This window comes from Molossus molossus, unplaced genomic scaffold, assembly GCF_014108415.1.
Source record: "Molossus molossus isolate mMolMol1 unplaced genomic scaffold, mMolMol1.p scaffold_m16_p_32, whole genome shotgun sequence".
Classification (NCBI taxonomy): Eukaryota; Metazoa; Chordata; class Mammalia; order Chiroptera; family Molossidae; genus Molossus; species Molossus molossus.
In genome coordinates, this window is record NW_023425369.1 from 163,082 (window position 1) to 189,754 (window position 26,673).

Genomic DNA, 26,673 nt, shown 5'->3' on the forward strand with positions numbered 1-26,673 from the left:
AGATATAAGCAACTCAGAAGTGGATAAGGCAGTCAGGCTGGCCTGGATGCTGGGAGGAGTCGTGAGAACTATTAAGGTAGCACAAGACATGATTGATGAATGGGACCCACAAATGATGTGTGCATTGCAGTTCCGGAATGCATGTGAAGGAGCGATAAAACCCTACAAAAGCCTCCTCAGGCATATGAAAAGACAGCGCCAGCAACTGCCTATCATGATGTTCTTCAGCCGCTCACCCAGACACCCACTGCCTACCCCTGGTGCTCCTTCAGGGGAAGAAGATGACGATGCACCTGCTGAAGATACTGCACCACCTGAAGACTCTCCTACTGAGGTCGTGCCTTCAGAGGAGCAGTAACCTTGCTTTTCTTTGCTGTGCAGTACATCTCCTCATCTTCATCGCTTCATCATCAAACAAATTGCACTATTTTCATAGGTTAGTGGTTGTGTGTAAGAACTGTGTGTGTAATTAAATGTACAATAATAATAATACGATATTTGTAATGTCAAAAAAAAGATAAATAAAACAATTTGGACACAGCTGGAGGTTATTTAAATCCTTTGCATGAAATTTATCCTTGGGGCAACAAGGTAGAGATCATTGAGTTCATTGTCATCAGACCTAGTTATTTGGGCAAATTATTTTTCACTATGCCTCGGTTTGTTTATATGTAGAATGGGAATAATACTACCCAAGTAAGTTGGCATGAGGAAACATCTCAAGTGCAGTGAGAGTGGCATATTTTAGAAACCCCAACTATACTAGTGTCCTTCATTCCTACAGTTATCAGAACTTTGTAGGAGTCCCAGGTAATCTCAAAATCAACCTGGTTCTTGATTCCTCTCCCCCACCCACTAGGCTGCTCTGTCTTTCAACAAAGGCACATCCTCAAAATATTTAAAGTAAGAAGTTTCAGCTCTGGGATGGACTTAATGCTACTTCTCTTAGAAACAGCTCCCTATTCCAGGAAAGTGACTTGAAAACTTTGGGACTGCCCTGCTGCATGAAGCCATCCTCCACCCAGCCATCTAGCTGGCCTGGACTCTTTGTGCTCCTCCTGTGGGCTGGCACCCAAGCTGGAGGTGAGGGCTGAGCTAGACTGTCCTCCCATTCGCTTTCATCCCCTGGCTCTGAGGTGGACCCTGAGGCCCTGACAGTGGTAGTTAGAAGGAGGAGGGATCAGGCAGTCTCTAATTGTGGGTTTTCTTTCGGCCTTCCTGACTACCTGCCACCATGTGCAGGTGTGCAATTTGCACTAATTGTAGCATTGGTTCTGAGGGTGATGATAAAACCCACATGGGCTTCTTCATCTCCTGTCTTTTGTCTCACAATAATTTGTCTATTAGAATGTGGGAGACGTTTTGCATGGCATCCATTTTGTTAAAATCTGCTCTGCCATCTCCTGCCCCAAGGCAGGATATCTCTGTATACAATGTTTCTGCATTCCTTTAAGTAACCATTTACTCAGCCAGTTATGCTCTGTTTATCTTTTGTTCCACCCGGGATATTTACTTGAAATTGCTTCGGGGTGGTTACCATCTTGGCAACAAATGTTCTTGTTTTTCTGCTTCTTGCCCTATATATTGTGTGGATCTCCCCAGAATAAACAAGACTTGATCAGAACCCTGTCTTGTCTCCGTTTCTCCTATCTCTTGTCCCTCCTCACCCTCACTCCCCCTCTAGAGTCCTCCTTGCTCGACCTGTGGGACGGGTCATTAGAAGCCAACTGGGCAAGTGCCACCTTGCGTTCTCTTTTTGGTACAGTGCCTGCCATGCCTTAATGCTCAGTTAACACAATTACAGTACTAACTCTCCTCTGGCCTGGTGTTCTAGAGGCAGCACTGGGCAGAGAGTGAATCTGATGTGGATTTCCTTTGAGCCTTGATCCCTTGCACAGGTCCGCGGTCAATACAGTGCTGGTTAGAGATGGGGTAGAGAGAGTGAAGGGCATCATGAGGGTTGTGTAGAGGAATGCACACAGACAGGAGCAAGTTAAGGGAAACCTGAAGTTTTTGTGAAGATCTTCATTCTTGGGACCAGCCTGTGTGTTGACAAATTCCTTACCTCCTCTTAGACTCTATTTTATCATCTGTAAGTGGGGATAACAATATCCACCTCTTAGAGCGTATTATAGTGAAGACAAAACAAAAGTGAAGAAAAAGTGTCTAGGGCCTCAATCACGGTAAATTTCCTACCCACTCAAACCTTCCAGGAATATCCAAGTGCAAGTCAACCTGGAGATGTCCATCTGTCAACACTCAGGCCCTGAGGGTCTATGACAGTTTACGCAGGCTTAGGAGTCCCTTTCCACTGACCTTTAGGTTGGGTGTCAAATCTACCCCGGGAGCTAGAACTGGGACAAGAATAGCTGCAGGGTGGCATTACGCTGCGGAAACCGAGTCAGTCAGTAAACCAGATGTGAAGGCCTCAGACCTGAAAAGCAGGTGTGTGTGTGTGTGTGTGTGTGTGCGCGTGTGTGTTTTCAGAGGCAGCGGGGAATACGGCGATGCAGGCTGTATCCGTGCCAAAGGTCGCTCCTTTACTCTAGCAGCGACCACGGGGCGCACGGAGGTGCGGGGAGCGAGGTCCATGTGGAGCGGCAGGAGCCAGGCTCCGGGGCGCACAGTCCTCCCCCGCGGCGCGGCGGCCGCCAGGTGGCATCAGGACCCGGGAAGCGGGCGCCGCCCGTGGGCAGGGCAGGGCGCGAAGGGGTTAACGGGTGGGCGGAGCCGCGGCGCCGGAGCTTCGGGGAACCCACCCGGGTGCGAGGAGGAGGGAGAGGCCGGGGCTGCGGAGCCCGGCGCCGCGCCGGGCTGGGGCGCGGCCAATTGGACGGCGGGCCCGGCGCGCGCAGAGACTGGCGACATGGAGGCAGGCGCGGCAGCCGGCGGCCCCTGACGCGCCGCTCCGTCCCGGTGGTCGGCGAGGCCGAGCCTGCCGGGGCCCTGCAGCGCGGAGATGAGCAGGTCGGCGGCGCTCCTGCTCTGCCTGCTGGGCTGCCACGTCTGGAAGGCGGTGACCAAGACGCTGCGGGAGCCGGGAGCCGGAGCCCAAGGTGGGTGCGCGAAGGGGCCGGAGTCGAGGCCGGGCGGCGGGCTTTTGTGTGGGCCACGGGCCTGCCGCAGAGGCGGCGGGGAGGCTGTCGCTCTGCATTGTGTCGCGGTCGCGGGAGTCGGGCCTGCAGCCCCCGCGCTGCGCTCCAGAGGGGGGCGGCGCCGCCCAGGGACGCCGAGCGGCCTGGAGCAGATGCTCCTGAGAGGCCGGGGACCGGTGGGGGTGTGGGTGGCACAAGCTTTGCTGCTTTGGGTGGCGCGTTCGGATACATCCGAAGGTCCTTTTCTTTATGCCTTGACCCGGACACGCGGCTGCATCTCCTCCTTCGCCCAGGTCGCCGCCGCCTGCTCTCCCCTCCGGCTCGGGTCCTAGAAGCCCGAGCGCGGAGGCTGCGCTCGACCCTTTTGTTGTGGCGGCGAGGGGGTGGCCCCTGCCCCTGGGGTGGCCCTTGCACCCCGGGACCCCGAGGTCCGCGGTTGCTGCCAGTCACGGGCTTGCCGCAGTTCTGGAAAGTTTTAGGGGTCTCCTCCTCCTCCTCCCTATCCGACCGACGTCTTCTCTAGGCTGTGAGGGATTTTTCCATAGGCCCAGGAATCACCCCTTGAAGGGGAGAAAGAATTGGAACTGGGAGGCCCTAATCACTTTAAAACAACAATCATTTCCAGGTCTGTATGTCGCCAGCTCCTGCCTTTTGTCTAATCTTTGGCCTCTGCAAATTTGCTTTCCAGCCCTGGAAGTAATGTGGTCATCTCTGAGAATGACCATGAGCCTGTCTTTTGTCTTTAAAATACGAATTTACTTTTAGGGGGGGGGACCCCGAAGCTTCCTCTGCACGCGTTTGTGAGCATTATATCCAGTGCTTCTCTGTTGCTGGCCTTTTCAAAAGGGTGAGTGAGGCCGAAGCAGAGGAGCATCTGCATCCGCGTAAGACACCACTGCCTGCCTACCTCCCTGGGCCTCTCAGGGTCCCCCTGCAGCCCTGGAGACCCCCCCACCCCCCCTGCCCGCCTCCTTGCCCTCGTCCTTTCCTTGCAGAAAGGTGTGTGTCCTTGTGAAGTCAGCCCTGCAACCTCCATCCAGTGTTCTCTTGTTCAAACCTGCCTTACCTCCATTCTCATACTAACTCCCTTCCCTTATACCAAATACTAGAGCAGAGAACCTGGATGGCCTTCCACCCCTGATGTTGTGACAGGGAGGAAGGTTCTACCCACAGTCTGCTGGGTTTAGTTTGTTTACCTAAATGTTGAATTAAAAGTTTTCACATCCCTCCTTTGCTGTACCATTTGCCGGCATCTCTTTTATGCATTGTTTTTGCTGTAGCTACAGTATAATATGACCATTATGAATTGTGTATAATTGTATGTTATGGAAAGGGGACATTGACAAGTACAAAAACAAAACCAAACCCATATCTCTCTTCATATAGGAAATGAATGTTTAGGACATTAGATCATTGGTGTTGAATTGTAGCCTCTTTCATTAATGTCCTACTGCTCTTTGAATCAGCTATTAATGAATGATATTTGTGTTTCAGGAAGCTATTAATTCCCAAGAAGGGGTTGAATTTTTTGTTTTGCACTTGAAATGCAATATATAGAACCAATGAGTTTGTGTACTTGTAAAATAGGAGAAGGCTTGGTTGGCCTCAACTGGAAAAATAAAAGAGTAAAGTAATGAAAAAATCTACTAGGCTTAGATTAGAGACCACATTTCACAGCGATCTTGCAGCTAAAAATCAGATCAGGTAATGCAACTCTCAGAAATGGTATGTTCTGTCAAGTGAAAGAGAAATGATCAACCTGTGAGGATATTTATGCCATGGCTAAGAGAATCTTAGTGGATGGGATGGTTGAGTGGAATATTTTTCCACCTTGATTATTTCCTTGATTGAATAAGGATGACTTTTTAAAAAGTTGAGCCCAGGAGCCCTAACCGAAGTCAGGATCTCACTTCCTGCCATCTAGATTTTTTTTTTTTTATCCTCACTCAAGGACATTTTTGCATTCATCCTCAGAGTGAGAAGAAGAGAGGGGGTGGAGAGAGAGAGAGAAAGAGAGAAACATCAATGTGAGAGAGACACACCAAGTGGCTGCCACCCACACAACCCCAACCAGGGCTGGGGACAAACTGCAACTGTGATATGTGTGCCCTTAGCGGGAACTGAACCTAGGACTCTCTGGTTCCCCGGCCGACACTCTAACCGCTCAGCCAAACTGGCCAGGACTGCCATCTAGATTTTGAGCTAGTATCATTTTTATGGGAATGGACAGTATCTCCTTTGACATTCTACAGTCTCTTTCACTCCACTGAGTTCTTCAGACCATCTTGACACTTACCTTGTAACAGTTTTTAGATTCATGTTTTCTCTACTCTCCTGGGTCACATATACATGAAGACAAATGCCGCATCTGATTTCACTTTGCATTTTCTACAGCAGTTTGTAGATTGTTTTGCACATGGTCAGTGCTACAGTGGTGAAGGGTTGAAGACAGCTAGTACATATACTGTAGTGCAGCTGTTTTCACGGCACACACAAACTACTTATTAAAATTCTGTGGCACACCAGAAAAATACAGTTTTGCTGATCTGACAAAAAAAAGGTATAATTTTGATTCATTCACACCAGATGGCGATTGTGGTGTTGGGTGTTGCCATGTTTTGTTTTGTTTTATTAAATCCTCACCTGAGAGTATTTTTCGATTTATCTTCAGATAGAGTGGGAAGGAGGGAGGGAAACATAGAGAGAGGGAGAGAGAGAAACATCGATATGAGAGACACATTGACTGGTTGCCTCCTGCCAGGACCTGTCAGGAACCAAACTGCAACCGAGGTACGGGCCCTTGACCGGAATTGAACCTGCACCTCTTTGGTCCACAGCCGACACTCCAACCGTTGAACCAAACTGGCCAGGGCTGTTGTCATGTTTTTATTTGACAATCTAAGGCAGTGGTTCTCAATCTGTGGGTCGTTTGACCCCCAAAGGGGGGTCACCACAACATGAGGAACTGTATTAGAGGGTTGCGGCATTAGGAAGGTTGAGAAAAGGGGAAAAGAGGTTAGCGCCCAAGACTAAATAGCCAGGCATGGGCATGTTTTAGTTCTTGTGGCACAGTGGTTGAAAATCTCTGCTGTAGTGCAACATGCAGTCATCATCTTAGCATGCATTTTAAGGAGAAAACTGCAATGTTTACCTTCTTTGAAACCTAATTTTTAGGAATTTTACTTTTATTGTTGAAACTTACTTGAATCATACTTTAACATGAGTTGTACACACACAGACATTGTATACCAACAGGACCGGCCTGTGTGGCTCAGTGGTTGAGCATTGACCCATGCACCAGGAGGTCACTGGTTCGATTCCTGGTCAGGGCACATACCCAGGTTGTGGGCCCAATCCTCAGTGGGGGGCATGCAGGAGGTGGCTGGTTGATGTTCTCTCTCATCATTGTTTCTGTCTCTCTCTCCCTCTCCCTAAAATCAATAAAGAAAAAAAAAATATATATATAATATATATAAAATAAGTACTTGGGAAAATCTTAGAGACCTGGAACAAACAACATAGATCATGTACTCTATTCCTGGGACTAAATAACATCTTCTTTATTAAATGAATCTTTACTATGTTATCTGAGGAAACTAACATCTTGCAAAACTTCTTGGCATACCTTTTTTATTCACATATTCATGATAAGATTTAAGGTTTGGCTTCAGGTTTTTCTTACTGTAGCTGCTTTGAATCAGCAAAGGGATTTAAATAAAAGCAACAGTTGTCACAGTGAGGCTTTTGTTAATCTTGAATTTGAACTAGTTCTAGAATGTGATTACATATTTTTATTAAGTGTTTCATCTAAGCTGCTCTAAAGTGTTTATGGTATCTTTTTATTTTTTATTTTTGGAAATTTTACAGAAACTCTTATTCCAAAGTATTGACTAAATTTGCCTTTCTCCATCTCTTACAATGTGTGCATTGAGGCTGGCTTGATAGAGGGTCCTTGAAGAGCAGTAAATTGTGCAGATGTGCTCTGTAGGGATGTATTTTCCAAGCCCAGCACTCGTTATGTGCCAGAAGGGGTCACAGGTAGGTTAAGGATGTCAGGACTTCTACTGTATCATCCTGACTTTGATGCTCATTATCTAATTTTGCAATGGTGTGCTAACTTTTTGTTCATCTCAGAGAAGCAACAATCTGTCATAACATTTGAGATGAATGGTTGGCTGTCTCTCTTCTCTCTGAGAGGTCTGTTCTTTGCCAAACTCAAATTTCAGTTATTAGAACACCACTGTGATCCATTGAAAGACCATGAAGTGACATAAGATATCAGGAGAATCAGCCAACAAAGCACGACTATGCTGACATTATATTAAGAGCATATCATCTAAATAAAACTCACAGGCTCACATCCTGGGAAACTGCAGGACTCATTGCAAGCTAGGTGTGAGAATTCTGTGCAGAAGCAACAGCAACATCTAGGGAATTTCTGACAGGGTCTTTGAAGTGAGTTTATGAATTATTTTTGTATCCTGTTTGTGCTTGTCCTATAATACAATTGATGCCTGGATTTCTAAACTAATAGCCTGCAAATGAAAGCACTTTCTGAGTTTTAATCAACTTTTCATGTTGAACAAGTTAGTGATGATATCTCTGTAAATCTGTGTGTCTTTATTATTGTTGATAAATACTAATTTTGTTAATATTACTTATCTAAAAAGCACTTGGAAGTAAATTAGACAGATAACAGACATGTATAAAACTGTATATTGAAGGAAAAATGGATATAATTTTTTCAGAAAACGAGATGGAAGAATTTATCCTGTGATAACGACTACCTTTTGTACCTTTTGTGAAACATGTTTAATGGAAATTATAATGTAGTTCATAGTGCTACTGTAGTTTGATCAAGTTACAGATAAATATTATAAACAAGTCATTTTCATTTGATATCACCAAATATGACTTCAGAACTTTTAAAGACCCCAGTCCTGGTTCAGTTATTCAGGCCCAACACACATGGAACTGAGTGTATTTTTAAAATTAAGCTAATAGACCAATTAATTGTATGAAATAATTGTTTTTTAAACGAAATTCTACAGTGTGACCCAATAATATGCCCTTCATTAAGAAAAGTATTCTTTTTGTAAATAGGCAACATTTGAGGCTATTAATCACTTCAGAAAGTGGTTTATAATGTTTCCTTAAAAAAAGGAGTTCAATCAGCATGTTTAAGACAATGGCTGTGAAGGTGGAGGAAAGGCCATGAGCCAAGGAATGCAGGCTGCCTCTAGCAGCTGGAAAAGCAAGGAAACAGCTTCCCCCTGGAGCCTCCAGAAGGAATGCTGACTGCCGACATTTTCACTGTTAGCCTGAGTATGCTGATTTTGGGCTTCTGACCGCGGTCCACTGAATTGTGGTAATTTGTTAGAGTAGCCATAGGAAACTAATATAGACCCTCATCCTCAAGAATTATGAGAAGAGCTGCACCTGTACAGTCAGGGTAATGGTAGAGCACAGGCTGCTTCTTGGGACCATGCCACTGAAGGTAACAGTTGGAGAAATGCATGAAGTTTTTGCATCTGTTTAACAAAATTCTGCCAAATTGGAGCCCTGTTGGGGATCCTTAAGGATTGCCTGAGGACCCTTACTACAGTCACCAAACTGACTAATTTTTCTCTGATGAGATCAGTGGGATGTGACTTCTGTTTGTAATCTAGGTGCATGTGTCCTTTGTGTTTTTTCCAGAGCCAGATTACTCACACCTGAAGGGAGAACATGTAGCTCCCAAACTTCTGCCGAAAGCCATTTTTAGAAATCTTGCTTCTTTTAAGCTTTGCTCTGATTTTTTTGTTGAAACATGTCTGTTGGTAATAAATGAGGTAAAAAGAAAGTTGTGATTGATGTCACCATGGGCCCCCAATGCCTTCATATAATGAAGTGATAGGGTCCCCCGCCGCGAACATGGAATGGCCTCGCAGGTGTTGTCTCAAAGGCTCAGCACAGTCCTTCTGATATTTCTCTGCCTCTCTTAGGCAGATGAGTCTCACGAGCTCTGGGCCTGGACCACCTGAACAATTGAAGACACCCTTGTGCAGGCAGAGGGCAGAGGCAGTGTGGGAACACCTGGATTATCCTCGACAATACACCTGTTAGGGAATACAGGAAGCATGAAACTACCTGTTTTGTGAATTTTTCATCTCAACCGGAAGCAAAGTTAAGTGGTTCAGAGAAGGAAGGCATGTGGCATTTGGGCAGGTCCCAGAACAGCAGCTGAAGGGGTCACTGGCAATTTAGTGTGGGATTTAAACCTTATGGGCTGGGAGAAGGAGAAGGATAAGGATAATGAAGTGTCCTGGCTTGGGTCTCTTTCCAAGGAAATGAACTCAAGAATGGAAAGAAGTTTGAACCTTGTCAATTGTAGGGCTTTGGCCAAGAGGTAAATAAATAATGGAGAAAAGGAAGGAATCACTCATTTAAGGTTGAAGACCTTACTACTTGTTAAGGTATCATACTCATCTTCCCAGCATATCTCAAACATTCATTCATTCAATTCTCTTCATTCTCACTTGTATCACGCATGCCTTAGTCCTCAAGGGGTTCTTGCTGAAGGCAGCAGGTCTTTCTCTCTGTTTTAGTCTGTTCTTTCAACCCAACATCTCTTCCATGATCTCCCTCTTCCAATACCACTTTAGTCATCTTTCTTTCCTGCAGAAAAACATTTAATATTTGCATGTTGCCCAAAGTAATCTTCCTGCATTTTCTCCCATGCCTGTTCCAACTTGATCTCCTATTCTCCACCAGTTTAAGTTGTCTTCTCCAGCTGGAACGTACCACTCATCATCCCCTGAGTGACTGTTGTACATCCTCTCTTCTCTTCATCTACAGCTGTGTTCTCTTCTCTGCGTTTGAAATCCTTAATATTGAGTATCTGCTGTGTGAAAACAGTATGCTAATTACTAGACCAAAATGGGTGATGTGGAGGGGGACTATATTTTTATGAAAGCTTGATTATTTAGAAGTCTTTACCCTATGATATTTTACAATCCAGTTAGAAAAGAAATGGAAAAATAAATTAATAAAGTAAGAAGGACATCACTAAGATACTTTTAACGTAATTAGGCAAGAGTTTCCTGAGTAAGATCAAACCAACCAACACTTGGATGACTAAATGTCCAGCTATTAGGTGTCTGTGATGTTTATTCTGCATATTCCAAGAATTTATCTATAGTGAGACATAGGACGTTTTATTTCCTAGAGTATAAGTATTCAGCACATCACTGAGTCCTCCTAAAAATTGTAAGAAAACTCCTTTTAGTGATCAAATATTTAAGCAGTGATCGCATAGATGGGAAGATATTGGTTCTGTAGTGATTTCCATTGTCAGTTGATGCTCGGAGTAAAATAAGTACTGAAACAATTGTATAAAACTCATGTTATTTAAATTGTGTGGGGAGAGAAGATGATCAGATATGGCCCTGGCCAGGTGGCTCAGTTGGTTGGAGCATCATCCTGTACACCAGAAAGGTCACAGGTTCAGTTCCCAGTCAGGGCATGTACAGGAGGCAACCAATCGATATTTCTCACTCTCTTCCTTCCTCTCTCTAAACATATCCTCAGGTGAGGATTTAAAAAAAGATAATCAAATATGACTTTAATATGTTCATCGAGTATTTCACATTCTTAATTTTATGCAAAACATATTCAAATATCTTTCTAGCAAATGGCATAGGAAAAGCTGGCTTAGGAAAAGAAAGCTTGGAAGTTAGTATTAAGCTTATAAAGATTGGTTTGTCTTGTTGTTTTGTTTTACACTGTACCCCACAGGGATAGAGAAGCTCGAGTTTATGAGGAAAGACAACTATTTCCAAGTCAGATGAACATTTTATTTGCTTGAACTTACTTTTTGAACTCAGAATTTGCGTATAAAAAGTACTGAATTCATACAGAGATTTAAAATTTGACAGAGTTGAACTAAAGTCCCTAAACACTGATTAAAGCAATCCGCAGTCAGTAAGGTGAGTCAGATTACTAAGACTTCTGATTTCAAAACAGCAGTTGGTAGCAGAATCTCAGTGGGTGAGGTTCACTCTCTTCCTCTTTACACTGGGGAGATTAGAGTGTTGTTGTGGTTTGGTTCCTTTGTACCACAGTTACAGCTTAGAGCTCTCCTCTTGGAGAGAAGGTCTACGCAAGAGCATTTTCTAGTGGAAATTTATCTTAACAGATAATTAAAGCACATGTAACTTGGGTCTTAAATATTTTATTAATATTTTATGTTTCTTAATTGTTTTATTATTATCAGACTAATAATATATGGTTTATTATTAATAGTATTTTATTCATGATTTGGATGAATATGTTTCTGGGAAATTGATTATCCTTTTTTTTCTTTTTAAATATTTTTTCTTTATTGATTTTTAGAGAGAGAGGAAGGAAGAGGGAGAGAGAGATAGAAACATCGATGAGAGAGAACATCAGCTGGCCGCCTCCTGCCTGCCCCCTACTAAGGATTTGGCCCACAACCTGGGCATGTGCCCTGACCGGGAATCGAACCAGTGACCTCTTGGTGCATGGGTCGATGCTGAACCACTGAGCCACACCGGCCAGGCTGATTATATTTTCTTAATGAATTAAAGGTGAAAGGGGTGTTTTAGTCCATTCAGGCTGCTATAACAGAAACTATAGACTGGGTGGCTTGTAATCGACAAAAGTTTATTTCTCACAGTTTTGAAGGCTCGGGAGTCCAAGATCAAGGCACTGGCAGATTTGGTGTCTGGTCAGGGTGTTTACTAGCCACCCTGTTGACATGTTCTCACATAGTAAGAGGGGCGAGGGAGCTCCCTGTGGTGTCCTCGTATGAGATCACTAATTCAATTCACGTGGTCTCCACCCTCATGACATGATCACCCAGTAAGGCACCACTTTCAAATACAAATATAATAATAGTAAGGATTAGGTTTCTTTCTTTTTTTTTTTTATCCTCACCCGAGGAATTTCCCATTTTTTGTTCAGATAGAGTGGGAGGGGGAGAGAGGAAGAGAGAGGGGGGGGGGACATCAATGTGAAAGGGACACATCGAGTGGCTGCCACTCACATGACCCAACCAGGGCTGGGGACAAACCGCAACTGAGGTACGTGCCCTTTGTGGGAACCAAACCCAGGTCTCTCTGGACTGCAGGCCAACTCTCTAACCACTGAGCAAAACCGGCCAGGGCAGGATTAGATTTTAACGTATAAATTTGGGGGGACACAAACATTCGGACTGTTGCAAAATTTAAGTTTTAAAAAAACAAGTGTAGGCAGTAGGTATGGGTTAAAGTTAACAAAATTGCAGAATAGAAAGGTAGAAAACAATTTTTTTAAAAGACAGATCTTGTAGGTGATTACAAGATTAGTTAAGTAAAGAGTGAGTAGCAAGTGTGACTTGGCTACCAGAACTGCCAGGTGACCTTGGGCTGCCCTTGCTGAAGGCCTGGTTTCTAGAGAGATTAGGGACAGTCCTGTTGTGTTGTATGCTGGTGGGACCAGGCCTGAAGGATTGTATTTGATCCTAGATGCCAGACTTAAGATTGATTGACCCTCCACCGCACGTTTAGAGGACAGCTTGAAATCAGGTTGCTTGCTATGTATGCCGTCATTATCCATATCAGATAATTAACCATCCATGACATCAGCGAGTGCTGGGCCGGGCCTGCAGGCCCCTGTGGTCACACATCCCTTGACAGATGCTTCTCCTCATCGGTCATCCCAGGCTCAGCTCCAGAAGAGGTGAACTAAGTTCATTAGTTGGAGGAGCTTTGGGCATGTTGTTGCTGTTGTTGTTAAAAGCAAGGCAGATAAATAGGTAACTTCAAAGTTTTATTTATGAAAGGTGATTCATCCCAGAGAATGTGTGGTCTAGACCAATAAAGATACAGGGAGACCATTTAGAGAACCTCAGATATGTAAAGGACTATTGTGTTAGTTCTCTATCGCTGCCTTCACAGATTATCCAGAATATAGCAGTTTGGAGAAGCATCCGTTACTACCCCACGGTTCCCATGGATGAGAGGTTTGAGCACAGCCTGGCTCAGGTCAGTCTCGGCTTAGAGTCTCACAAGGCCAGACTCAAAGTGTTAGCAGGCTCTTGCTCCTTTTTAAAGGGTCTGGGAAGAAGTTGCTTCCAAACTCATTCAAGTTGTCAGAATTCAGTTCCTTGCAGATAGAGGCTGAGGCTTCTGTTTCTTTGCTACTGTCAGTGGGAGCCTTTCGTCACTCCTGAAGGCCACCTGTATTCTTCCTGCTTTGCCCCTTTGCCAAGACAGCAGCATCCCTCAAGTTCTCACATGTCTCGGATACCTCTTCTGCCTTGTCTCTCTGACCACAACCAGAGGAGGTTCTCTGCGTTTAAGGGCTCAGGAGATTAGATTGGGCCTTCTGGATAATTCAGGAAAATCTCCCTCTCTTAGCTAACCTCTGCAGTCCCTTTTGCCATTTATTATATTGGCAGGTTCCACAGGTAAGGGCATGGATGTCTTTAGGAGACTTGTTCTGCCATAATGTAGACAGTGGGTTTGTCTGGCTCCAGTGGGTAGAGAGGTGGGCAAGGCAGATCTCTCATTGCAGGGGAGGTTGAGGAGAACAGGGAAGTGAACTGCAGAGGGTACTTCAGTGAGTCTCAAGAAGGGTTTGGACCAGTGACTTTGGTGTCCTTTCCTGCCCTGAGACTAGATGGTAAACTCCATGGACTAAGTTCTAAGTCGTGCAAAAAAACGTAAGGTGGCTTATTTGACACCAAATGCTGTATGTAAAGTGGTCCTGAGTTTTTGTATTTTGACCCTGAAAAACCTGGAAGTAAGGTTTATTTTGATAACATACTACATTCTTTTTAAAAACTTATCTTTATTGTTAAATGTATTATAGATGTTCCCCCTTTTGTCCCCATTGACCCCCCACCTCCCCAATCCTGCCTCCTTCCTTCCTTCCCCACACTATTGTCAGTGTCCATTGGTCATGCATATATGCACAGAAGTTCTTTGGTTTATCTCATCCCGCCTTCCCTCCCCCCTTCCGTTTGAGGTTCATCAGTCTAACAACCAATTTGTACTTCTTAATTCCTTCATCTTTTTTACCCACCCCCCAAGCCCCCGTCCCATCTGGCAAGCAACAAAAAAATTATCTGTATTGATGAGTCTGTTTCTGTTCTGCTTGCTTATTTTGTTTGTAGATTCAACTGTTGATAGATATGTATTAATTGCCATTTTATTGTTCCTATTTTTGTTCTTCACCTTCAAGAAGACCCTTGAACATTTCATATAATACTGGTTTGGTGGTGATAAACTCCTTTAGCTTTTTCTTGCCTGGGAAACTCTTTATATGTCCATCGATTCTAAATGATAGCTTTGTAGGATAAAGTAATCTTGGTTGGAGGTCATTGCTTTTCATCACTTTGACTATCTTTTGCCACTCCTTTCTGGATTGCAAAGTTTCTTTTGAGAAATCAACTGACAGTCTTATGGGAGCTCCTTTGTAGGTAATGAACTGCTTTTCTCTTGCTGCTTTTAAGATTCTCTCTGTATTTAACCTTTGGCATTTTGATGATGATGATGTGTCTTCTTGTGGACCTCTTTGGGTTCATCTTGTTTGGGACTTGTATGTCTGTTTCCTTCACCAAGTTAGGGAATTTTTCTGTCATTATTGTTTCAAATAGGGTTTCGATTTCTTGTCTCTCTTCTCCTTCTGGCACCCCTATGATTCAAACATTGGCACACTTGAAGTTGTCCCAGAGGCTCCTTATACTATCCTCATGTTTTTGGATTCTTTTTAAAATTCTTTGAATGGTAAATATTTAGTTATCTCTGATATCCTTTGTGTTAAGTCAGTGTAACTAATAGTGAAGGCACTCTCAGCTTCATTCACCTAGACATGAAGAAATAATAATGATTAGCTAACATGTATCAGGCGCTTATTGCATGACAGGCATGATGCTAAGTACCTGAATGGATTACCTTATGTAATCTTCACATCAATCCTGTGATGTGTAAATCAGTCTCACATTATAAAAGAGGAACTTGAGGCACAGAGAAGTTACACCACTTTCCCAAAGTGACACAGTAAATGGTGAGTCCACCTTGTGACACTAATCAGGCTGAACTGCATGCTCAGAATAAGTGGTTTTTATGATTTGGAGAGTTAAATGATTGTTTTACACAATTTTAATCATCTTGGAATTCTACCAATATAAAAAAAGGGGCTCTTAATGGGCCTGGTCATTTTTTTGTGCAGAAAGACAAAAGTATCTCCTTGTGTAGTCCCTGTTTGCCTATGAACATGGAAAGCAATGTTGAATAGTTATTTACTGAGCGACTCCAAAGAACAAAGCTCTGTGCTTGGTGCTGTGTGGGATTCATATGTGCAGAAGTGATAAGAAGTTCACACAAGTAACTCTGATGAGCTCTTGAGGGAAGTCCCGTCCAACAGGGTGGGGTTTGGGGTTACACCCAGCTGGGAGTAGGGGAATCTTCTGGGTTGTGTTTCAAATCTCTTAGGATTTGTCAAACTGTTTATATAACAATAGAAACTTGTAAGAACCAGTCAGTTGGAGAGCCAGGCTAGGGAAGGATGTGGTTATTGGTAAACAGTCCTTCAGATATGTTTGAAGTTGTACAGTGTAATGAGATGTCCTTGTTCTCCTTTGGCATCAAGTGAGGGCTTTATTGACTGTGAAGTAAGTGTGAAATGCACCTACATGTATTTATTGGGTATTTGTACGTTCTTGGAAAAACTTTCATCTTTTTTACTAAAAAAAAAAAAGCTGCTTAGTTCCTCTTTGCTTATGAAGTGATTCTGAAAATAAATCTTTAAATTATGTTATTATAGGACTATAACAGATTATTTTAAACTTATTTTGTGAAAATGTTCCAGCATACCAAACAAAGGAAAGAATTTTACAGTGATACCCATATTCATCACACTCACCACTTCTGTTGTACAACTCACATTTTATTTAGTTGCTTCATTTCTTATCTATAATTTATTAATTATTATTATTATTTTTTATCCTCACCCAAGGACACCTTTTTGCATTTATCTTCAGACAGAGTGGGAAGGAGAGGGGGGGGGGGGAGAGGGAGAGAGAAACATCAGTGTATCGATGTAACAGAGACACATCAACTGGTTGCCACCCACAAGACCCCAACCATGATCAGGGACAAACTGCAACTGAGGTACGTGCCCTTAGCAGGAACCGAACCCGGATCTCTCCGGTCTGTGGGCTGATGCTCTAACCCCTGAGCAAAATCGGCCAGGGCTGTTAATTACTTTATCTATTCATTAATCCACCTTATTTGTTGATGCATTTTAAAGTATGTCTCAGATGTCAGTGGTCTTTTCTCCAAATACTGCAGCATGCATGTCATTCATTAGTTTTAAAGGTATTAATTTATGATTTTTTTCTCATGGAAATTTACATACAAGGAAATATACAAATCTTGTGTTGACATATATATAATATGTGCAGTCTTAAATCTCATAATTACCACCCTTCCAGAAAGTTCCCTCCTGCCCTTTCTCAGTAAATCTCTGCCTTATCCCTTTAAGGAAACCACTGTTCAGATTTTTTCCACCATAGATTACTTTTTTTCTGTTTCTAGAACTTCATATACATGGAAACATATGTATGGCTTTTCTTAGTCACCATGTTTTTTGAAGTTCATCCATTTCTTGCTTTTATCAGTAGATTGTTTCTTCTTATTGATGAATAGCATTCTTCTGTGTGACTGTTCTACAGTTTGTTTATCTATTCTATTGATAGACACAAGTTTTTCTGGTTTTTGGCTATTGTAAATATAGCTGATATGAAAATATTTATACAGTTTTTCTGTGGACATTTGTTGTCATTGCTCTTGGGAAAATGCCAAGGAGAGGATTTTCTGGGTTATAAGGTGTGTGAGTGTTTAGTTCCATAAGAAGCTGCTAGACCTTTTTCCAAATTGGTTATATATTTTTTTCATACAAACACACAAATATGTGAGAATTTTTATTGTTCCACATTCTCATCAACATTTGGTGATGTTAATCTTTTTTTTTTTTTTTTTTTTAATTTTTTTAATCCTCACCTGAGGACACTTTTTCATTGGTTTTGAGAGAGAATGGAAGGGAGAGAGTGAAGGAGAGCTAGCGAGAAACATCAGTGTGAGAGAGATATCAATTGGCTGCCTACCGCATGACCCCAACTGGGCCAGGGATTGAACCCGAAATCCAGGTACATGCCCTTGAACGGGAATCGAACCCATAACCCTTCCATCCTCGGGCCAATGCTCTAACACTTGAGCCAAACTGGCCAGGGTGGTGATATTAATCTTTTTATCTGCCATTTTGGTGGGAAGATAGATAGACAGACAATATGGTACATACATTTTATTTTCCAGCTATAAATGGCTCTGGTGTTTGAAGAGTGTTGGGAGCACTTTTAGAAATTAAAATTAAGATTTTTACCATTACATTTATGTTTTTAAACAGTGTTTTAATGTACACCTTTATTATTTTTTGATATTTTATTAAAGTCAATCACATGGCCAAATTATCTCCTCAAGTGCATATCCAATGTGATCAGGTAGAACCACTTTATCACTACTGACCAGATAAGCCATGGTGGGTTTGTTCATGTGCATGAGTGTATGTCTAGGCGGAGAAGGAAAGGGAGAGAAAGAGAAAATAAAAGTAACCCTTCTAAAGTCTAATATTTGCATGTTGCTGATGCACCATTAGAGGTTATAATAGGACTGTTTCCATGCCTGTTCTCTTCCTTAAAGAAGCCAAAATCTACATGCCATTGGAAAGTGTAAGAGTTGAAACACTCAAAGTGCCAGGATCTCTTAATGACTAAGCAGCTTCTACAAGTGACCTGGGATACTTCATTAACCCTTTTGAGTCATTAGTATATTGAGTTAATTCCTCAATGTATTCTAATAGCCCTTAAAAAAAAAAAGTCAAGATGAAGTTCTAAACACATATCAATTACAAAAGTCAAAAAATTCGAATCTGCCTTGAGGTCTTTGAAACTTGCAAAGCTCCCCTAAAGACTGGATATACTGCCCTGGCCGGTTTGGCTCAGCGGTTAGAGCGTCGACCTGCGGTCTGGAGAGACCCGGGTTCGGTTCCCGCTAAGGGCACGTACTTCGGTTGCAGTTTGTCCCCGGCCCTGGTTGGTCGTGCGGGTGGCAGCCACTCGGTGTCCCTTTCACATCGATGTTTCCCTCTCTCTCTCTTCCTCTCTCTCCTTCCCACTCTATCTGTACAAAAAATGGAAAAATGTCCTCGGGTGAGGAAAAAAAAAAAAAGACTGGATATACTGTTGGGACACTGAGACAAGGTATGTGGTTGTTTCCTTACTTCCTCTACTTGTGCCATTAAGCTACTGGCTGTTAAGTTTTAGTGATAAGGAGGGCTATTGAGTAGCAAGCAGTGCCTGGTGTAGAACAAAAGTTGGTAATACTAGGGCATTTCTGATCCATCAGCGGTGCTGTTTCAGCTGGAGCCTCTGCCTGCTCCGTGTCTCTATGTGAGGTGCTGGTGGAGAGGGAACTGACATACTAGACGGTGTTTCCCCAGCCTCTTTCTAAGACTTGCAGGGAGAGCGTTGCCAGGCTCATTGTCTCTGAAGGTCACTGCCCTCTGATCCTCATGCTGAGCCCCTAGCACCAGTTTGGAGTGTGGGAGGGACCGAGAGCACTCACTCTCCTGGCAGGGGTATGTCCTTGCCGCTGTGTGGTGATCACAGGCAGCCTGGAAGGTGAGGTGTGCCCATGCTGTCCGGTGGCTCTGTCTGACTCAGTCCACTCTACTGTCCTGCTCAGAAGGCACATGGCTGTGCTGCCCCAGAAGCAGCTGTAGGAGGGCAGGGCCCAGTGTTGCCTAACTCATTAATTCTGAGTTGCCACTGACTATGTGAAAAAGAAACATTTGGCATTTCAAATAAATGTGCCTGTGCCTGTTTCACGGGACTGAGCTGTTTCAGAGATCCACATCTGGGAGCGGGGAGAAGTGGGTGTTCGAGTCGGAGCCTCTCTTTGCAGTTCTGTTTCTTCTCTCAGGTGGCCTTTTTAATGTTTATTCTATTTCAGAGCAGCCTGCTTGTTAGAAATTATATTCAGGCAAAGAACAGTGGCACCTGTGTAGTTTCCCTGTGGTAAATCCCTTGCCCTTTTAGTGGAGGTACTTATTTATTTTTATTTTTAAATATATTTTTATTGATTTTAGAGAGGGAGAAAGGGAGGAGAGAAACATTGATTGGCTGCCTCCTGCACGCCTCCTACTGGGGATTGAGCCCACAACCTGGACATGTACCCTGACCAGGAATCAACCAGTGACCGTTGGTGCACAGGACAACACTCAACCAACTGAGCCACACCAGCCAGCTCTTTAGTGGAGGTATTCCTTCCAAGCCCCTTACCTGCCTTCTCTGGACTTCTGTACAGACAGAATTAGTGGCATAAGTAGCCCTTCTATTATTTATATTAAAACAGAGATTTAATCAAAGGAGAGAATTTTTTTTCAAACTTAGAACATTTTATTGTTAGGTGCTCCTGAGATAGGTTTGTTAAGTCTGATTCCTGAAGGTGGAATCTTGGAGTCCCTACATTTATTTGGTGTTTAATGTGACAGAATGTCATCCTCTGGGAATTACTTATCACTATCATTGTGTTGATATTTTTTGATATTAAGAAAATCTATCGTGCCCTGGCCGGTTTGGCTCAGAGGTTAGAGGATTGGCCTGTGGACCATTGAGTCATGGGTTTGGTTCTGGTCAAGGGCACGTGCCTCGGTTGAGGTTCGTTCCCAACCTTGGTTGGGTCTTGTGGGAGCCAACCTGTTGATGTGGCTCTATCACATCAATGTTTCTCTCTGTCTCTCTCCCTCCCTCCCACTCTATCTGATAATAAGTAGAAAAATGTCCTCTGGTGAGGAATAAAAAAGATAAGAAAATCTATTGTTCTTTCAAGCTAGGGAAACAGAATAGCATTAGTTAAATGTAAGTCTGTTATTCCAAATATTGTAATACAGAGGACAATTTCTGCTTAAGGATAGCATAAAAGAAATTACTTGTGTTTAATGCCATTTGAATATTTAAAATCTTCCCATCTAAGCAGAGGTTGGAGGTGATTGGTGTTTAGACGCCTCCTCCAGAGCAAGGCTTTCCACTTTTTGCTCGGCTGATTGATCTCTCTGTTACCAACCATGTGCTGCACATGTATCTGGACGTGTGAAAAAGTATATGGGAAAGGGATAGAAAAGTTAATGCTTTCAACCGGGGAGGACACAGGGTCTGTAGTCTGGTTAAGTTTATAGCCATCTGCTGGAACACAGGGAGCCCTTTTATTTATTTATTTATTTATATTTATTTATTTATATATTCATTCATTCCTCACCCAAGGACATTTTTCCATTTTTTTGTTCAGATAGAGTGGGAGGGGGAGAGAAAGAGAGAAACATCTCTGGTCTCTGCGTGCAGAAGCCCCTCACTCCATGGATTATCCAAACATTACCAGTGTAGCTGCAGTGAAATTAAGTCTGTCCTTCCTGAACGACTTCATTGAGCACACAGGGCATATGTATGGATCCACTCTCCCTTTACGGTAAACTAAGAACTGCCTAGTGAAATTAAACCCAGAAAGTGATCCTTCAGCTCTCTCACCTCTTAGCAGAGCAAACTTTTAACCAGGCTTTTAACACACACTTTGTATTTTCTTTAGAATGAATCCTTGTGCTGTAACTTAGGTTTTGGGTTGGAGTTAATATTAATAAAAGGCTCCTATTGTGTATTTTCCTCACTACTGTTTGAAACAGGGTTTTGTGTGTGTGCGTGTGTGTGTGTGTGTGTGAATGAGTGTTTTCTTTTACCATTTTGAACCTCATTACCCTCTTCAATTGTAAAAATAAAATCATTGTATATAATGATGATGTTTCTTTCAGTGTCTTGATGGAAATCTATTAGATGTAAATTAAATGTTAAATTTAAGCATTCTAAATTAATACATGTTAAAGTACTACATAAATGCTAAGTAAACATGAAAAAGGAGTTACTACCTTTTGGGCCAGGGGTATAGTTTATGTATACTCGTTAGATTACATTTTGTTAATTAGGTGGGGCTATTTGATACTCATATCTTCCTATTTCTAAACTCAGTCATTAGAGAGATGTTTATAGGAGAGAGCTGACTGGAATTTGTGAAGTTGGACACTTCCTAACCTTATCTTCCTGTTAGCTGCTTCATGACTAATGAGCCATTCTTTACCATCATCCATCCATCTACCTACCTACCCATCCATCCATCCAGGGAAGAGCCTGTTTTCCTCACCTTTCACCCCTGAAATACTGATATTATCATAAATTTGTGTGATCCATTATAGATTTTCAAGTGCTTTCAGATCCACTATCTCTTTTGTTCTTCATAATCCTGGGAGGTATTTGGAAGAAATTCCTTTTTATACATGAAAAAAAAAAAAAGTGGCTTGAAGTCATGTGCTGGTGTAGTGTGGTGGTGGTAACCCCACACACATCCTCCGTCCTCCCCCCCTCTCTTCTGGTGTGTCTCTCTCGGGTGCTCCAGGCAGACACGCTCACTGTTTCAGTTGTGGTTTCTGCACAGGGACTCCAGTTGGAGCCACCTGGTTCCTGGACAGAAGTCACACTGTCCACAAGGTGTGGCTCACATGTTTATCTGTCACTTCTGGTTCTAAGCAATGGGGATCCAAAGATAGTTAAGACCCAGCCCCTGCTCTTCAAGCTCCTAGGGAGGAAGCACAGGTAAACAAAAAGCGCTGCCACACACAACATGTGGGGGTGCAGAGGGAGGGCGTGGCTGACTGGGCAGTGAGGGAGGCTTCACAGGGGAGTGGCTTTGGAGCTGGGGTCTGAGGCTAAGAGTTTTGCAGACATAGGAAGGAAGGAAGGCATACTGTCCACTGTCCTTGGGAATTGTAGCTGTTGGAGAAAGCAGAGAATTATAATATCATCCCCAGCCAAGCTTCCCGAGTTTCTTTCTTTCTCTTTTTTTTTTTATCCTCACCCGAGGACATTTTTCCATTTTTTGTTCAGATAGAGTGGGAGGGAGAGACAGGAAGAGAGAGAGAGAGAGAAACATCGATGTGAAAGGGACACATTGAGTGGCTGCCACACACAGGAACAACCAGGGCTGGGGACAAACTGCAACTGAGGTACATGCCCTTAGCAGGAACCAAACCCGGGTCTCTCTGGACCGCAGGCCGATGCTCTAACTACTGAACCAAACTGGCCAGGGCCCAAGTTTCTTTATAAAGCATTTGAAAAAGAGCTCTTGGTGTGTGGGGACCGGGGAGGTGGGGCAAATTATCAGTGGAGTTGCTGAGCTTGCTAATAAACTCCTGCCTCAGACCACGGGGGCGTAATGAGTAGTGGATGTTATTCTAAGACTGTGAACCGGTTGCCATGTCTGATCTGTCTTTCTCTCCCAAATTACTATAAATCCTCTTTTCTCATTTATTCTGCTTGGTTGGTTAATCTTCAACCAGATGGTCCAACATCAAAGAGTCTGGCTTTTTGAGCATAACCTTCCTCCACCCTAGCCTCCTCTGCTAATCTCACGTCATTTATTTAGAACACAATCAGTCATCTTTGTGACTGGTCTCCTGTACTTTCTTTCCTCATTCTTGTTCTTGCTTTTTCAGTTGGTTAATGGGGGTGTCCACATCACAGTTACCGAAAGGCTACAGGAAGTTCAACCTCTGTAAAGTTCATTCAGCAGCAGAAGAAAGAGACTTTGAATACTGTTGAAAATAACCACTTATACCCAATCTGTGTGTGTGTGTGTGTGTGTGTGTGTGTGTGTAAATGCTGCACATTCTATATAGTTGTTGAATGTGCAGCGTTAATCTTTCCAAATCCTAAAAGTATCTTCAAGATAAGGAAGCTGATGCTAACTAGTGATGGGGAAAAGGCCCTCCAGTGGTCTTCATGGAAGTTGTAGTAGAGACATCTCAGGTGGGGAGTAGCTTCTTTGCAATCAGGAATGGATTGGTGGTTTCTTCAATTCTCTTGCCTTTGCAAAAATTGAAAGAGAAGGGGCAGAGTGCTGTCGCATGAACCGGGGTTTACATGCTATTCGTTTATTCATTGATATTTTCTGACACCCTCCTACTATTTGTCAGGCACAATAAAACAGAGCCATGATCCCCACTCTTCAGGAGTTTACAGTGTGTCCGTTGCACTTACCTGTTCCATTAGCGCAGTGGTTCTCAACCTTCCTAATGCTGCGACCCTTTAATATAGTTCCTCATGTTGTAGTGACCCCCAACCATACAATTATTTTTGTTGCTACTTCATAACTAATTTTGCTACTGTTATGAATCATAATGTAAATATCTGATACGCAGGATGTATTTTCATTGTTACAAATTGAACAGAATTAAAGCATAGTGATTAATCACAAAAACAATATGTAATTATATATTGTGAAATATTTATTTCTAATTACAAATAAATGAAATTTTGTCTTGAAGCATGGTGTAGCATGGGTAACAGTCTTAATATAACAACAGTAAACTACATGGCTACATTTTGCGACAGTGTTCATAAAAAGCCAAGGTCAGTCAAAGGTTGAGATTGCTTCTTTCTTATCAGATCAGAAATTCTCCGGGCAGTCTTTCAAGAGCACAATGAAGATCATCTTCCACAAGTCTGCTTCTGTATTTAGACTTGATAACCAACAAGCTGGAAAACCCTATTTCACAAAGATACGTTGTTGGAAATGGAAGAAGAAGGTGCAACACAGTCTCAGACAGAGCAGGATATGACTGCAAACATTTGATCCAGAATTTTGTAACTGGCATTGTAGAGAAATCAGTTATCACTGCATTGCTGTTAGTAAGTTCAGTGAACTCCTCTTGTGCTGTCTCAGGAACATCTTCAACTTTGGCTGTGAATGGGCTTTTGGCAAGTGCAAATGGGGTGTCAGGTAGATTTGGAAAGTACAATGAAATCTCGTCTGCAAGCATGTGCAAGTGTTCTTCCACAGAAATTATCATCGTAATCCTTTTGTCTGATTCAATGTCATGTTCCTCAAAGAAAGCAAAATGTAAATTTTATTTTCATCCATTTTTTTTTTTTTTGGCCAAAGCTGAAGTTTTATTTGGAATGATCGGATCTTTTCAGACAAATGTTGCATTTGGTCCTTGCAGTGATAAATTTAACTCATTCAAGATGGCAAAGATGTCAACCAAGTAAGCTGTTTTCTGCAATTCACTTTTATTGCTAAAAAGTGCTTCAAACTGTGGTCTTGCTTTCTGATTAAAAAATGTTTTGAGTTCATTATGAAGCTCAAAAACACATTTTAAAACTTTTCCTGTCGACAACCATCTCATTTCAGTGTAAAATAGCAGAGCATTGTTTAGTGCATCCAACTTGTTGCACAGTTGCGAAAACAATCGACTGTTTAAAGTGCTCCCCTTTACAAAATTGACAGAACTTATGATGCTTTTCATTACTTCTTGTAACTCTTGTGGCAGCGTCTTCACTGATAATATTTGCCAATGAATCATACAGTGAGTTCTGACAACTTTTGGTGACTCATTCAGTACCAAATGTTGAAATCCGGATTGACATCCTAGCATAGCTGGAACACCATCTGGGCAAACACCACAAACCTTTTCCCAAGAAATCTTATGCTCTTTCAGAAATGAACCAACTGTGTCAAATACATCACGTGCAGTAGTTGTTGTTTCAAGAGGTTTGCAAAAGAGAAACTCATCTTTAAAGTCGCCATCATTAATATACCTCATGTAAGCCAGTAACTGTGAACAGTTTGCAACATCTGTAGATTCATCAAGCTGGATACTAAATATTAGAAGTGGAGCAGATTTAATTTCCTGGATTACCTGATCAAGAATATCAATATACATGTCATCTATTCTGCGGACAGTGTTGTTAGATAAGGAAATTGTCCTCAATTTTGTAACAAATTTATCTCCGATCATTACTCGAACAATGTCTTTGGCCATTGGCAACAGTAAATCCTCAGCAATGGTGTGAGGTTTCATAGCTCTGGTGATTCTGAGTGTCACCAAATATGAAGCTTCAATGGCTGCTACATGTTGTTTGTGGTACTTGCCACCAGTGTCAAGTCTGGCTTTCTTGAGTCCATCAGCTTTGCTTCTAAAATAGTTGGTATCCTTGCTGGCAAAGCTCGGATGCTTGCTATCAAAATGGCATTTTAGTTTGTTTGGCTTCATAAATTCAGCTGATAGAACTTCACAACAAATAACACATTGCGGTTTCTCAATTCCTGCTGTAATTATGGAGGTAAAACCATACTGTAAAAAATCCTAACTATATTTTCTTTTCTTAACCTCATTCTCTACACAATCTATTGTCATGGGATGGTTTGCTAATGAAAATAATATATAACAATAGCTTTAATAACACAAAAGATGATACATGGCATTGTTTAGTCAATACAGTTCATTAAAGTTTTCTATGATTTACCATTCTGTGTTGTTTTTTTACATACCTGTTACTATCACAAGGGGGCAGTATTCACATCAACCACAGCTGAATATAAAAAGACTGATCAGCATCCAGATTAAGTTCCCATGGTACAGATATTTTTTTTTGTAGTAGTTGATGATTTTACAGTACATGATTTTACATTTACCCAGTAATTGTAATTCATGAAGTGTCATTTTACCTCCAATACTGCTGCTTTCAACACAGTAGCTGCTTTTAACAGAGTAGCTGCTTTCTACCCAATAGCTGCTCTCTACACATGTGTGACTGGTCCGCATAAGTACATTATGGCGCCAACCTTGTCACATACACCTGTATTTGTATGGGGTGTATGTGATGGGGTTGGTGCGATGATGTCATCACATGGGTACTCGTATATGGGTGTATCTGTATGTGGGCAGACCTGCCTGGAGACGGATAGAGGAGCGGTGTCTTGGTTCCTAAGACCATCGGAAATATGTGTTTTCCGGTGGTCTTAGACAACCCCTGTGAAAGGGTCGTTCGACCCCCAAAGGGGTCGTGACCCACAGGGACCCACAGGTTGAGAACCACTGCATTGGCGGGACTGCTGCTCCAGTTGGAATCATGGAACACATGCACCTAGGCCTGTCCGTAGTGAGACTGTGCATACGGTCTTGTTCTGTGCTTTCTGAGGCACCAGCCTTGGCTCCTTCTGTGTGGTTCTGAGTACATGTCATTTGACTTCCTAGTTTGCCGTGAAACACTAGTCAGTTCACAGTGTCACACAGAAATAAAATATATATCTAAAATTGAACTTGAAAAATATTTTCCATTTCCTCATTCTATTAATGTACATAATTTAAAGTTGGCATTACTTTAGATGGAAGTATGAAGCCAAACTACTTTGAGAAATTAAGGCTTATAGATAAAGAAAAGGATAATGGCTCTGCTACTCTAGAGAAAAGGTAGATAAAACAAAAAATGTTATACAGTGAAATGTAATAGAATGAAAGTAGTACTTGATAACTTACCTAGTCTTCCTGTTACCTGGGTTGAGGCGACCCTGTAGAAAGCCAACTGACCTTGCTCTCCTAACCACTGATTCTCAAACCTCATCATGGATACAAACCACTTGCAGATTCTGGT

General features: G+C 42.5%; 1 protein-coding gene across 1 annotated transcript in view; it reads left to right on the forward strand.

The window, feature by feature from the left end:
- Positions 1-2,959: 2,959 nt before the first annotated feature.
- Positions 2,960-26,673, forward strand: part of FAM171A1 (family with sequence similarity 171 member A1) — a 151,700-nt gene continuing 127,986 nt past the window's right edge. Inside the window, exon 1 of the mRNA XM_036281211.1 lies at positions 2,960-3,056. Within this exon, the coding sequence (XP_036137104.1) occupies positions 2,960-3,056 (97 nt within the window). The remainder of the gene's footprint in view (positions 3,057-26,673) is intronic.